Source organism: Labrus bergylta, chromosome 22, assembly GCF_963930695.1.
Source record: "Labrus bergylta chromosome 22, fLabBer1.1, whole genome shotgun sequence".
NCBI classification, from domain to species: Eukaryota; Metazoa; Chordata; class Actinopteri; order Labriformes; family Labridae; genus Labrus; species Labrus bergylta.
The window spans coordinates 9720718-9733914 of record NC_089216.1 but is presented as its reverse complement, the minus strand read 5'-3'; the positions used below and the strand labels follow the sequence as shown (position 1 = coordinate 9733914).

The 13197-nt window shown below is 40.4% G+C and overlaps 1 protein-coding gene across 1 annotated transcript; it reads right to left on the bottom strand.

Moving 5' to 3' along the window:
• Nucleotides 1-4626: 4626 nt before the first annotated feature.
• LOC109981592 (myozenin-2) lies at nt 4627-12136 on the bottom strand. The gene is made up of 6 exons (XM_020630447.3): nt 11916-12136; nt 10945-11034; nt 9900-10066; nt 7543-7669; nt 5404-5587; nt 4627-5189 (listed from the first exon to the last, which is right to left on the bottom strand). The coding sequence occupies exons 2-6, from the start codon at nt 11024-11026 to the stop codon at nt 4964-4966; spliced, it is 786 nt and encodes a 261-aa protein (XP_020486103.2). The 5' UTR covers nt 11027-11034; nt 11916-12136; the 3' UTR covers nt 4627-4963.
• Between the last annotated feature and the right edge of the window lie 1061 nt (nt 12137-13197).

Sequence of the window (13197 nt, the reverse complement as noted above, 5' to 3'; positions counted from 1 at the left end):
AATGCTTCAGTGCAAGGTTAAAATGTATCTTCATCTGCTTGCTTGCTGTCTCAGTGTAATAATAACACCCTAGTTTGTGTGCGCTGTGTGCAAACCTGGATGTTTGTGCTATCACGGGAAATCCAAATAATTCAAATGGAACAGCTTGAACTAATAGAAAGTAATGTGAGGACACATTTGGCACCTTTGTGACTTGAGTTCAAACTGTGAGATTTTTCAATCAAGGTTGCTCAACTTCACTTTAAACGCCTTCGTGTCCCTTCTGCAAAAAAATGCTAAGAGTGGATCGATTTAACAAAGCAAAAGCTTGTCATGTTTTCTCTTTCTGTGAACATCACTTGTTGTGTTGCTATCGAATTACTACTAATGAGGAACCACACAGTTGTGAATGCCCCCTTGTTATATAAGAGATTAGACATGCTCGAATGCCACAATAGGGGCCACGGAGGGCAACGCCTCCAATGCAACCCGTGCTATATTTAAAGTGGGATTATAATCTGGTGATAATGAGATTTTTTGGGGGGGGAGGGGGACTGAAACTGCTCCTATAGTTTCTCTGGAACAGTTGAGTCAGTACACCTGGACACCAGGATCTGCAGAAAACATGGTTCAAGGAATCACAACTACCAAAAAAAAATCTCCCTATACTTCCTACATCATATATATTATTCACCTGGAAGGGATTTTTTTGTTCTATCATGATGACTTAGCATTACCACTGACACAGCATGATACCCCAGCGTGGGTCTCTTCATAACACGGCATAGAAGGAAGGAAGAAAATCTGTCCATTCAAGAGTAAAGACCCTTCTCTGTGCATTTATTTGACTCTCTATCCATTTGTAGTAATTTACCTTCCCTCTATAACCCCGCGAGTAGCACTGCACTCATTGTTTTACTGCAGAAAAGTGGATGACATAAGCATCATTTTTTGGCAGTTGACCATGTTACATTAATTCTGGAGCGCAGCCAAAGGGGTGACTGTGATATATTTCACTGCTGCTTGCCGTATCCGTGGTAGTTGCAGCGCACAGAAAAAGGCATGCTACTGCCCTCAGAGCTGTCTAAAGGAAAGTAATGCCCTTTATTGACTAAGATAAGGTACAATAGTTATTCTTTCCACAGCCGCATCATCCTAAATGGGCTTTTCCCTCCCTTTTCTCCACAATTAAAGCTACATTCCTCACTTTTCCAGCAGTATAAGATGAGAAAAGAGCATTTCACTTGTCATCTGAAGGCCTCAGTGCTCCTGTTTGTTTGCTTAGCGATGTTGTGAGTTAATCATTCTTTAAAGACTAGCAACTAAAGAGAGGAGAGAGGAACATACAGTATATTGACCAGTCAAGAGTATAGATGTGTCCCTTGAGGTTAAAGTCAGAAACTGGATTACTTTGAGAAAACACAGCTCTAATTGGTCTCGAGGGCTTTTGCAAGTAAACAGGAACACAGACTTGAATGTTCATTTGTCCAAACAAGCTAATTACTAGCTTAGTGACGAGCACCTTTGCATAAAGTGGCTCCTACAGTAATATATATATATATATATATATATATATATATATATATATATATATATATATATATATATATATATTTGATAAGAAAGATGAGTCGTGATGAAAGTATTCCACACAAGCTTACACACAACATCCCATCATTGTTTGTGAATGAACAAGGCATCCACCCTCACACAACCTGCTGACACTTGGATTGAACATTTTCTCAGCACGTAACATACTTCACCCCCCCCCCATTGCGTCACTTTACCGTGTTGCACGAGCGGTATGCGTGCCACGTCCCCTTTTGCCCCACCTCATCGCAACCCAACACCACCCCATTGACCCCTGGGATGCTTTATAATCCCATTTGGCTTTGCACTTTTCTGTGAGAATGACCACCTGCTGTGCATGTCCGTCAAGCATTGTGTCATCAAATATGAAAACACATGAACTAAAATTATTATAAAGTCACTGCTACATAATATTACAAGTATAATCCAAATATTCCACCTATGATCTAACTCCTCAGAAGTGTTCCAGTATGCTACAACCTTTCAGAGAACCATATGTCTCCCTCTAGGTACAACTCAGTGCCCTTGCACGTTTTTCCTTCACAACACATGCACATTTAAAGAAATCCCCCTGGGTTATTGGCCAGTCATGTGACTCAACCTTTTAGCAGTTGTCTGTGTCAGCAGCATGCTGCACACTCACTAACGTTCGGTGCTGTGTTTGCAGATGGAAACCCCAGGGAGATCAGCTTTAAAACATGACTGGGACTGCAACAGCAGCAGAGTTCATCATTAAGTGCTGATGAGATGAGATATGCCCAGTGCCTGCTGTGCCATCTCATGCCAAAGCTAACACGCCTGAGGGGAAACTGGTTACATTTAGAGACTAATAATCGAACAGTCTGGCTCCCCTCCCCCCTCCAGCCTTCAGTCTGCTGCCAATAATATTTCCGTTGCTACATTTTGATAATGGCTACAATCAAAGTTCAAAGAGAGTTCATTCCTGCCCTTGATAAACACTGCTCAATATTTACTGTGGTACTTGGCAGAGCTGCTGGCACTGTCGGAGGCTGCACACAGTTTCCTGTAGAGGCAGTTCAATCAGGCCCAAAAAAGGGAGTGGCCAAATCATCTTTGGTGGTGCTGAAGCTGGATTGAGACACATGCATGAAGGAAATCTGGAAGGAATTTGACTGATTCGGAGACAGAACAGACATCAGTAACTTTGCAGTCTGTGAATTGTCATTCACTGACTTATCAAACCAACAACAATCCCTCATCTCACTCGCTTTCTTGGTAATGCATTGAAAGTTTCATCAAAAGTTTAGCTGCCATAAAAAAAGTCATTTTTATTTAAAGCTTTATTGCTATTTTTCTCATCTACAGTACTGAATGTTAAAGTAAATAGAAAGGCCTGAAAAAACTAACATGCTGATGTAAATGCTTTATTTTTGTATAATATATATTACCTGTATAATATTACACTGTCCTATCACAGACAGAAAATAGTCATATTTGTTGATGTAAACTTTAAATGTGAATCAAAAATAATGAAATAGACTCATATCTTGATTTAAAGAACTGACCATATACCATATTATAAGCAGAAAAATACTTTCTTTGCCACAATGTTTACTAACCATACTTACAACTTACTTATCTCAATATAGGTGTACGATTAAAAAATATATGACTTTATGGAATTCCACACCCAAAGAAACCTGAAACAACCTAATTCTTCAAAGACTTTATATGCCATTTTTTGATCCAGCAGATGTCGCCCTTGAGCACCAGCATGAAACCAAAACAACCTCGCGGTGCATTGTTGTGTTAGCATGCTAATGCTAGCGATCTTTATTATGCTGGTATCTTCACACTGCATGTAAATTTACCTGAAATGAGCGTGATCTAGAAACACAGTTAAGCAGTGAGTACAGTATGTTATTCTTCTTTTCTCTAGTCCCTCAATTAAACAACTTTTATACGTGAGGGGAGGAGTCCGCTGGCTGTCCTGGCGATGTAAACAAACTGAAACTGAAACTCTGAAAACATCACAGACAGTGGGACTCGGGTGTTACACCCATTGTAGACAGTCATGACTCACAGAATTATTTTCAGAGGATATAGTTGATTTATATTGTATTTAAGTGTGAAATATATATATATATATATATATATATATATATATATATATATATATATATATATAAAGCCTTTAACAGGTCAAACATGTTTAATTTATGGTTTCAAGATTTTTTTTTTATTCAGCCTAGTTGCATGTTGACATAAATGGGCATAAAATAGGAAATATGTTCCACATAAGACACACTGGTTTCTATAAACTTCTGCAAAATGTCTTTTTACAATTATTACATTTAGGGAGATACTAAATAAGAAATGCGTATGCAAACTATTGTTTAACATGTTAGCTTGATGATACTGGCTACAGCTACATGCAGTACAACATGACATATTTCTCATCTAGATATGTCCTAAATTGTAAATTATGTGATTTTGTCTGCTCAGAAACTTGAAATGGCTAAAAAGCATTATGGAATTTGCTCTTCTTTAGGCAGAGCTAACATGGGTAACCAGCTGTACTCCAATTGAAAAGTCTGCTGGTAACTATCAATCAGTCTGATCTGTTAGCTTCAGCCTGTTATCTCTGAGATAAATACCCAAGTGTTGTAGGAATAAATACACAGACAGATGAGTGTGCACAGCTCATCAAGCCGTTCTCCCATCAATCCCATTCTATCGCCTGGGCATTGCCAAAAGGTGAGAAACACATCAGTCAAGCAGCTCGTGTCAGTGAAGTAGATCTGATTTGTCAGGCAGTGTAACCTTGAGGCGTGTTACAGTGGCTCACATGTATCTTTGGCTTCTCACACGATGCTATGCTTTGCATATGACAAGAACAAGCAGGAGAAGCATCATTCACTCAAGTGAGCCTTCAGACCGACTCACTGTGAAATCGTGACCAGGGGGGGGGCCTGTTCTGGAATATATAACAGATTTGCATCTACGTCCCCAAAAACTGAGGCCTTTCAAACATCATCAACAATTCTAGAGGCAGAAAATGAAATTCAAGCATGAAAAATGTGAAAATAACTTGGACATTGTGCAATCCACACCATTTTATTTGGCAAAAACATTGGTGCTGCGAGATAAAATATTATTATGCACATTAATATACATCAAATTCCATTTCTTCCATTGGTGTGACTGCCTTCTGTACAGGGTGATCATTCAGTGCAAAACTTAACATCCCTGAAAACTAAAGAATCATCTGCAAACATTTTAACTTGAACCTGCAAGGCCAGACGGGACCCTTTCTGTGCCCCTGGCTTTGCTCTGACTGAAACCACCTCTCTGTTGTCTTAACAAACTAGTAGACATCATCTCCCTGTTGTCAAACTAGTAGACATCATCTTCCAATGACCTTGTTAGAGGTCTATAGGTCATCTGACTCAGGGATGAGCACAGGCTCAACAGAAACAGTTGGGAGAGAGACTGGATCGCCCGCTGACACCCACCCCAGAGCAGATCTGTTAAAGGAGGGCCGATTGACGTCTGTGTCTGCCTGGAGCTCGGGCTGGTCGGGAAGGGGTTCCAACTTTAAAGGCTTGATGGAAACAGGTTTGGGTCCTTTGTTGAAGCCACCAAACGGAGTTGCCACCCTGCATGCAACAGAATCAAAGTGTTCTCACTGTGGCTGTGCTATTTGAAGGAAATGCAACTTTCCCTTTTATTTATTGAAATTTGAAAGCAATAAAAAGATACATTGACACATTACTTATAACAATTTCTCACTGTTGTTTCTCTGAATTTGTCATTTTTAACCAATTTCATTTCATTGTTGAGTTGCTGTTCACCTGTAAGGTTGTTAGTTACCTGTTGAAACTTTTGTACCCTGGTAGGTCTGGTCGCGGCTCAGGCGCAGGCATGCAGGTGACTATAGTGTCAGCCAAGGCTGGGTCGCTGATGATGGCCTGCTCCCAGGGTGAGTGGTAGGACTTTGGCACAGCTGTGCTGTTAAACTTCTCTGGAGGGATTTCTTTCAAAGGACTTCCATACCCTGGAAGGGTTTACAAAACAGACAGAGATTGACAATAACCTTTTCTGCATTGAATACATTTTTGCAAAAGCTAGTCTGCTTTTAAGGTCTTGATGCTGGAAAGTAAAACAGGGTATGAAAATTTAGAAATATTTAGACAGACAACTATGACGTATCACGATCTCGATCATGAGGTAAAACGTTTTATACCTATCTGAAGATTTTTTGGACGAAGTATTACATGATATCCAAGAAACATTTTTTTGTGACAATGATTATATGGTCATTTTTCATGATGTTATTGTAAAATGTTATTGTTTATACAGTGTGTAACTCATTTAAAGCAGACTGAGGAGGCAAAACAACATGACCTTCCACTTGTTTTTTTCTTGAGCCCCTTATCACTTATTAATGTTCACAGCTAAGCAAATTAAGGGACAGCTTCCCTGTGTTCCTGAGAATGTGGATGCCTGCATACATGTCTCCCCGCTTACTCCATGTGTGTTGATGGGAGAGGCCTTTCCAAAGCACTATCCTTCAAACCCAGCGCTTCACTCAGGGGGGGCTTGCAAGCTCAGGCGTTACATAACACAGGGCATCGTGTCACGTCCTAACCTCTCACAATGAACAATCCCCCTTCCTGAGTTTATGTTCTGCCCTGAGGAGGAAGCAGGAGAGACCAAACAGACCTGCGGACAGTTTTATTTTTCTCTATCTATTACAAAACATTGTGTAAAAGATTTTTCCGGAAGCAAGTGGAATATTGTTTGCGTGGTTGGATGTTTGGCTGAGTTGACATTCTTGTGGGAAAGGACTGTAGCACACCCAGTTCTGTGTGGAGATGAAAGAGGGATTCCAAAAAGCACTTAAAAGGACAGAAAGAGAGCCTGGCTTTTTGCACATAAAGGGGTTTTCTAAAACATTAAAATGTGGCAACATTTAGAAACATAGTCTTATAAAGACAGATATATTTGACATTTTTTAATGCTATGCAAAATACAAACCTTTATTAATCGAAAGTTTCAAAATTATTGCATTGTTAAGCTTAACCTCTCTACATCTTCATCATTTAATCTTGCAAATAATAAGCAATAAAGACCTTTGACATAAGTCTTCAATGTATATAACCTTAACCTGGTAAAACATCACTTGCTCCAAGTGCAGGCACGTCAAACTTGCACTCCTGAGTGGACGAGTGCACTATTTTAAGGCTTCTTACCATTTAATACCAAATGCACTTTGGCCTGATTCCTGCTACAGCTGGAGTGACTTCTTTCAGACACTGAAGGGTGGTGCCGGTCCAGAGCTCCAAAAATAACACCCCACCCCTTGCTCAGACGTATGCTCATCCCTAAACCAGCGTCGGTTTTGTGTCAGACGGGCAGAATTAAGACATGAGGGAGGATGTGAGTGCTAAGCTGATGGTATCAGTGGCACAAGAGGCAAACAGGAAATACTTCCAGTGTGTAAAAGTCAACAATTTTGGGGAAAGATGGCCAGAGCTGATTGTGACAAAGACTTGGAAAGAAAAAAACTACAGGTGGGGAATAAGATAAATTAAACTATGTGCAGGAGTAAGCTAGAAACAAAGGTATGGGATGAAGATTTAAAGACAGAGGAAGAGAGGAGACAGGCAGAGAGACGGTTGAGTAGAAATGTGTAATCATTTTCTGCCCCGAGGCCAGCAGATTCCAGGCGAGAGACAAATGTTTCCCTACATGATCAAAGCCTGCGTGAGCACAAACAATGAGAAGCAGTTGAAACCTTATCAAAACACAGCACATCCAGCAGGAGCAGGGCCATTTCTTTTGAGTTGTATTGTACATTAAATCTATTGGTTTATACCAAAAACAAGCAGAAGCAGAGCCTAAGTAAGGTCAGTGAGTTAAACTGGTTGGTTATTTCAGACTTCATTACATCCCTTAAATGTATTGTGTTCCAGTAAATTGGTACATTGTATCACAAGTGTTACATACCAGGGGCGATACTTTCAGGATTTGGCTCAACTCTTGAATCTGGTGGTGTTCGTTCTGCTTCCAAGTTGTTCTCAGCAACGGGACAGTCTCCTGCATTCCCATTTTCAATTTGAGAGACATTTGTGTCCTAAAAGAAAGATCATAGTGAGTGAGTTGATTTAAAAAGAAAAGCTGCAAAAACTTTGGCATGTCTTAGGACGAAAAGTGAGTTCTTGACGAAGGCGAGAGAAGCTTTTGAACATCCACAGCAGAGGAGCTGCCCAATCGTCTTTGAAATCTATTTAGTTCGTTTTTCTGAGCACTTCAATCCTGCATTCGTTCATTTTGGCCTCTTTTATTCACATTTGTGATTTTTTAGCAAACAGTAAGTCAACAAACTAAGTAGGCATCCAGTTGGAGTCATGATGTGGGTCTGTTTTTGTCTCATCCACCTCCTTACTGAAATATGGAAAATGAGCTGTGTCATGCTCCACTTTGCAGAACAGTAGCCTGCTAAAGTCTGTACGGCAGGTGAGGGTTTACCAAAGCCTTCTCAATGTAGCTAAACATCAAAATAAAAAATGCTTTAGGAGGTGAACTGCAGATCAAAGTACGACTGTGCATGTATCAATACTACTGCATTTATCCTACATAAAGTTGTTTACATCATGGCAAAGTATTCTTTGTGGCAGCTTTACAGACTATCTTTGAAATCTATAATGTTTAAAAAAAAGGCAAGAATAGGCAAACTATCTGCTGCAGAAGAATGTGAGATAAAAAAAAAACAATGCTCAGACTCTGGCCTTAAAAGATTAGTCCAATCATAATGTCATAAAAAATATATGATTTAATTGACAAGTGTGCAAACTGCAGTTACAGCAATTAAATGGACAATATGGTGAGACTGCCTATCCCTAATTTGGTATCTCATTGCATATTGGATTATGTTTGTTACAGATGGTAAAAATGGCTTCATCCAAACTCCGGCTGACATATTTATATTAACTGTACCAAAATGGATAATTTGATTTGCATGCACATTGAAAAGTGCCAGAGAAGCTCTGCAGAGCTCTGCTATTTTCATGTGGAGTCAAAGCACTTAACCTGGATTGCCTTTTTACATGTTTTCCTGCGGCAACAACGGGCAGAGAAAGTGTCTGTGTGAACGCTTTTCCTCAACATTAGAGACATTGTTTTGTAAGGCTGGGAAGAAATAAAACTGCAGCCATGGCAGCCAGCTTTCATTCCTCTGAAAGATATTTATGATGACTTTCTCCAGGACTTCCTCAGGAAATGTTGACAACTTGAAACAAAATCCCTCCGTTGCCTCGAGCAATAAACAAACCAGAGATATGCGAGTCCCACTCACTTCAAAGATGAGGAGAAAAAACTTCCCTTGAGCGTAATAACTATTTTATCTGTAGACTTAAAGGGTGCAATTCAAAGTACACAAAGGCAAGACACAACTGACTGAAGAGTATAGCACTAGTGTTGCTAATTACTGACATATAATAAAGACGAACTTGGTTATTTAATCTTGAGGGCTTGGGAAAACAAATTGTTTAATGTGTGACCAGATCAAGTTTAGATAAGTACTGCTGGGAAAATAAAACACTGAATTCATACACAAAAGGGACATTAAAAAAGCTACTTATGACCAGCAGAACAACTTTAACGACTGCGCCACTCCATGTCTGCAGCACGAGTCAAATAAACACTTCAAGCGCTTAATCTTTTCCACATATACCCCATCAGGATGTAAGGTATTGTGCGAATGTTTTCAATGTGATGGAGGGAAAATATGTGGTGCCAATGGATGATTAGGAAGTAAAACACTCTGGCAGTGTGACAAAGCTACAATAACTCCTTCATCAAAGAGAGTCAATTTGCCATCCCGGGCCGTGATTATTTGCTTTCTTGCTGAGAACTGACGGAGCCAGGTTAGCTGTCACCCCCCCTGAACCCAGTCTTCATCCTAAGCTAAGCTACATGTAGCCTCCAGACAATAGCTTTGCAGAAGGCATTATGCCCAGTGAGTTTTTCTGAGCATAGCTATTCTGGGAAATATGTTATTCACTTAGCTGCTGGCAATTTCCCGACAAGCTAAGCTAAGCTAACAGTGGCTTTTAGGCTCTAGCTTTTTTGGTGCACATGACGCCTTTCGATTTTATATCAGGAAATGTGATTATTAAATGATTTGCTGAGTCAGGATAGCCGCTTCCCCTGATTCAAGTGTTACGCTAAACAAATCTAAACTAAGCTAATCCGTACACCCGTAACAAAAATACAGACAACATTTGGGCTAATTGGTGTGATGTAATTCCTTTCCAGTGTATGTGTTTCATGACGAGTGATTATGCATCTGAGTGTCTGCTTACATTGAGGGGCTTGTTGTTTTTAATCTGGATGCTCTCAAATGTGTACTTTTCTGAGCGTCTCTGGCGCATTTTGAAGAGACGAGAGCCCCGATTCGAGGCCAAGGATAGCTCCTCCAGCATGATGTCCTTAGGCATGTTCACTTTCTTCCCAAGATCCATCTCTACATCTGGACACAGGAGACAAAAAGTAAAGACCTACCATCTATTTTTCAGCTATGTCACTAATGCTTACGGGGACTCCTGCGACTGAAGAGCTTGTGAACACAAATTATTCTTTCAAAAACTGATCTGATTTCCTCTTCTCCCTCCAATCAAACCTTGTTGGACACAAATTATATTCACACAAGCATAAAAACCCCGCTGCAAAGAAGAAGAAAGCTCTCTACATGGATTGCTGACTTGGTATTCCTGCCAATATGATGAACGAGGAATTATCTCTCCTCGTAATCCACTCATGCCTGGTGCTTGTTTTTGTGGTTAGCGCTGCGTGCTAGCTACTGCATGCTGATCATGGAGATGTCACCGGCCTATATCCAAGTGTGAGTCGCATAATTTGCCAGAATATCTCTCAGCTGTCAGTAGCCTTCAGGACCTCCCTATCCCAGGAAACGCAGTTGTCCTCGCCCTGAAATAGCTTGTTCAAAGGACAACGACAAAGGGATTAGTTACTTTGGCCCATAAAAGTATTCATTTGCGTATTTATAGACAGGGTCATAGAAGGGAGGGTTGGCTACTGCTCCCCTGGCATATGGCGGGCTCATACCTTCTTTAAAGTGAATCTGGCAGGGTCCAGAGCATGTGTGTGTGTCAAACAGGGTGAGCTGGGCGTTTACAGTAAAACTAATACCCCTGAGAATAAAAACGTGTACTCTTGTGTACGTTGTGGTGTTAAATCAAAGGGATGAAAGGAGCCGGATGTGAGGAGTAGAAGAGAAGGTGAGACTCAAACAGAAGCAGGGGAACGATGCAACAAGAGAAAGAGAGAGAAACCGAGATCTCACAGGGATTAGGATGCAAGGAAGTGAAGAGTAAATGATACGGCTACCTTCCAGGGCTTGAACCTCCCTGCAGATTGCTGCGGCCTGCATTTGCCTCTCCCTGGTCGTCATGGTGGAGAATTGTGACATGGCTGCCCCTGGGGAGCCATGAGCAAAGAAAGAAGTCACAGGAGATAGCTCACATCAGTACAGCCTGTTCAAAACATACAAGAAGACACAAAAGCAAGACAACACAGCAGCATGTTCACCATCGATTGGCCAACATTGACCACACACACCTCACACAAAGACGCACTGAAGCAGACAGAATTTATTGAGCCAGTGAAAAGGGCAAAGTTAGCACATCCCTTTAAATAACCTTGGGCGGTTAAACGGCAAGCACATGCTCTTCAGACATGGCAACCAGCTGTGTCAGGGTTCTTGGAATCAATATGTTTGAAATTAAACAAGTGGGCTGAAAGGACACAGAAAGGGACCATGGTGCAGACAGAGCATACACGTGAGACAGAGCATGAAATAGTGGAAAGTTTGAAATGGAGCACAATACAACGGTTTTATCCCAATATTTTCACAAAGTGTCCAGATGGAACAAAAAAAGTGTTTCACAGCAAGTTATGAAGCCTGTTCACGCCACCATTTGGATTAAAACTTGCTCCATGGCAGAAGAGGTGCTGCAAGTTTGCAAAGTTTAAATTTAGCGACAAAAAAATCAACTTCAGGATTTCGATTTCAGAGTAATATCAGACATGTTTTGCGGCTTGTGCATACTTGCTGCAGCAAGGATATTCCTTTCTTATATATGTCAAGCAATAGGACAGAAGTTAAATATCAGGATATTAATCAAAAACATGAACAAAGAAATTAAGAAAAATATTACAAAACTAAATCTGAGTGATTTACAGGACAATGTAGAAAAAGCAAACATTTGGTGTTACTGAGAATCATGCTTGGTTTAAAGTGCAAGTGTCCCATTGTATCCCAAGTATCCCACCTGTGGAGAGCCCATGTATTGGCTTACCTGTCCTGAAGGTCCCTCAGGAGGGAGTCTTAAGCTCTGCCTCTCCCCGCAGTGTAAGAAGTCAGAAAGGTAAGAGTCAAGAGGGTCAGACTAGGCAGAACGACCTGTGTGGTTTTGGCACTCCTGAGCACTGTAGCTTGTCGTGGGGTGGGCGGATGGGCAGAGGGGGCTGCAGCCTGACCGAACTGACAGAGTGACTGCATGTTGTCTGTTGTCATTGGTATTTACTGCACAAGCAGAGGGTATACTAAATATAGAGCACTGCCACGACTGCTCGCTTTGCCCTATGCCTATCTCTCTCTGCTTCTGTTATCGTAGTTGCTCAGGATGATCTATCAGATATTCCCACCCACATGTATTTATGTATAGCCTCGAGCTGCTTATGCCGTTACCAGGGTTTGCAGAAACATGTAACCATTCAGCTAATTTTGTATTAAATTATAACACCTGAACATGCTTGTGTTTAAAAGTGTCTGAAACTTGTTTGTAAGGGAGCGGAAACAGTTGGCTGAAATGTATGGATAATTTATGAAAATGAAAACTAAAATACATTGAGGGTTGCAATAGCTTAACTTAGGGGATCAATGTTTGAAGTAGATTCCAGAAGTTGAAGGATGAGCACTTATACTTGACTTTATATAAGTTATTGGCTAAACGAATGAAGCGTTGAAATAGACAACATAAAACAAACATTTAGAACAGAAACTTAAAGTAATTGATAAAAGGATTTGCTAACAAGAGATGATTCATGTTATTGCAAACTTGAAACCATGGATACATAATCTAAATCGCTAAATAGGGTTATGGAATAACTGGGATGCTAGGGTTAAAGAAACATGAGGGGGAGGGGGGGGCGCTAATAATCGGCTAACATAGTGGATAAATTGCCATAAGTTCTGTCTATCAATGTCAAGACATGTTTGCAACACTTAAAGGAGTAGAATAATAACTACAATTGTTAGCAGGGAATAAATGAGCTCAGTACAAAAAAAAAGGCAACAGAGGAATGGTCGAAACTGTCCCTGTGAGGCTACTGCAAAAATGGCTAGCTAAATTTGTTGAAAAAGGTAATTACGAATAATTGATTAGCACTCGATGCAGGCTAAAAGCAAGTTAAACGCTGAAGGTGTATAAAGTTGAAGCTTACATTTCACAATATAAACTGTTAAACAGGGTAGCTAATCATAATGGACGAATCAGCTCGCAAAAAGAATAGGAAATTTGATTACAGTAGTTAAAAAGCTTAAAATATTGAGTTCATGATGATTGAGATAGCTAACAT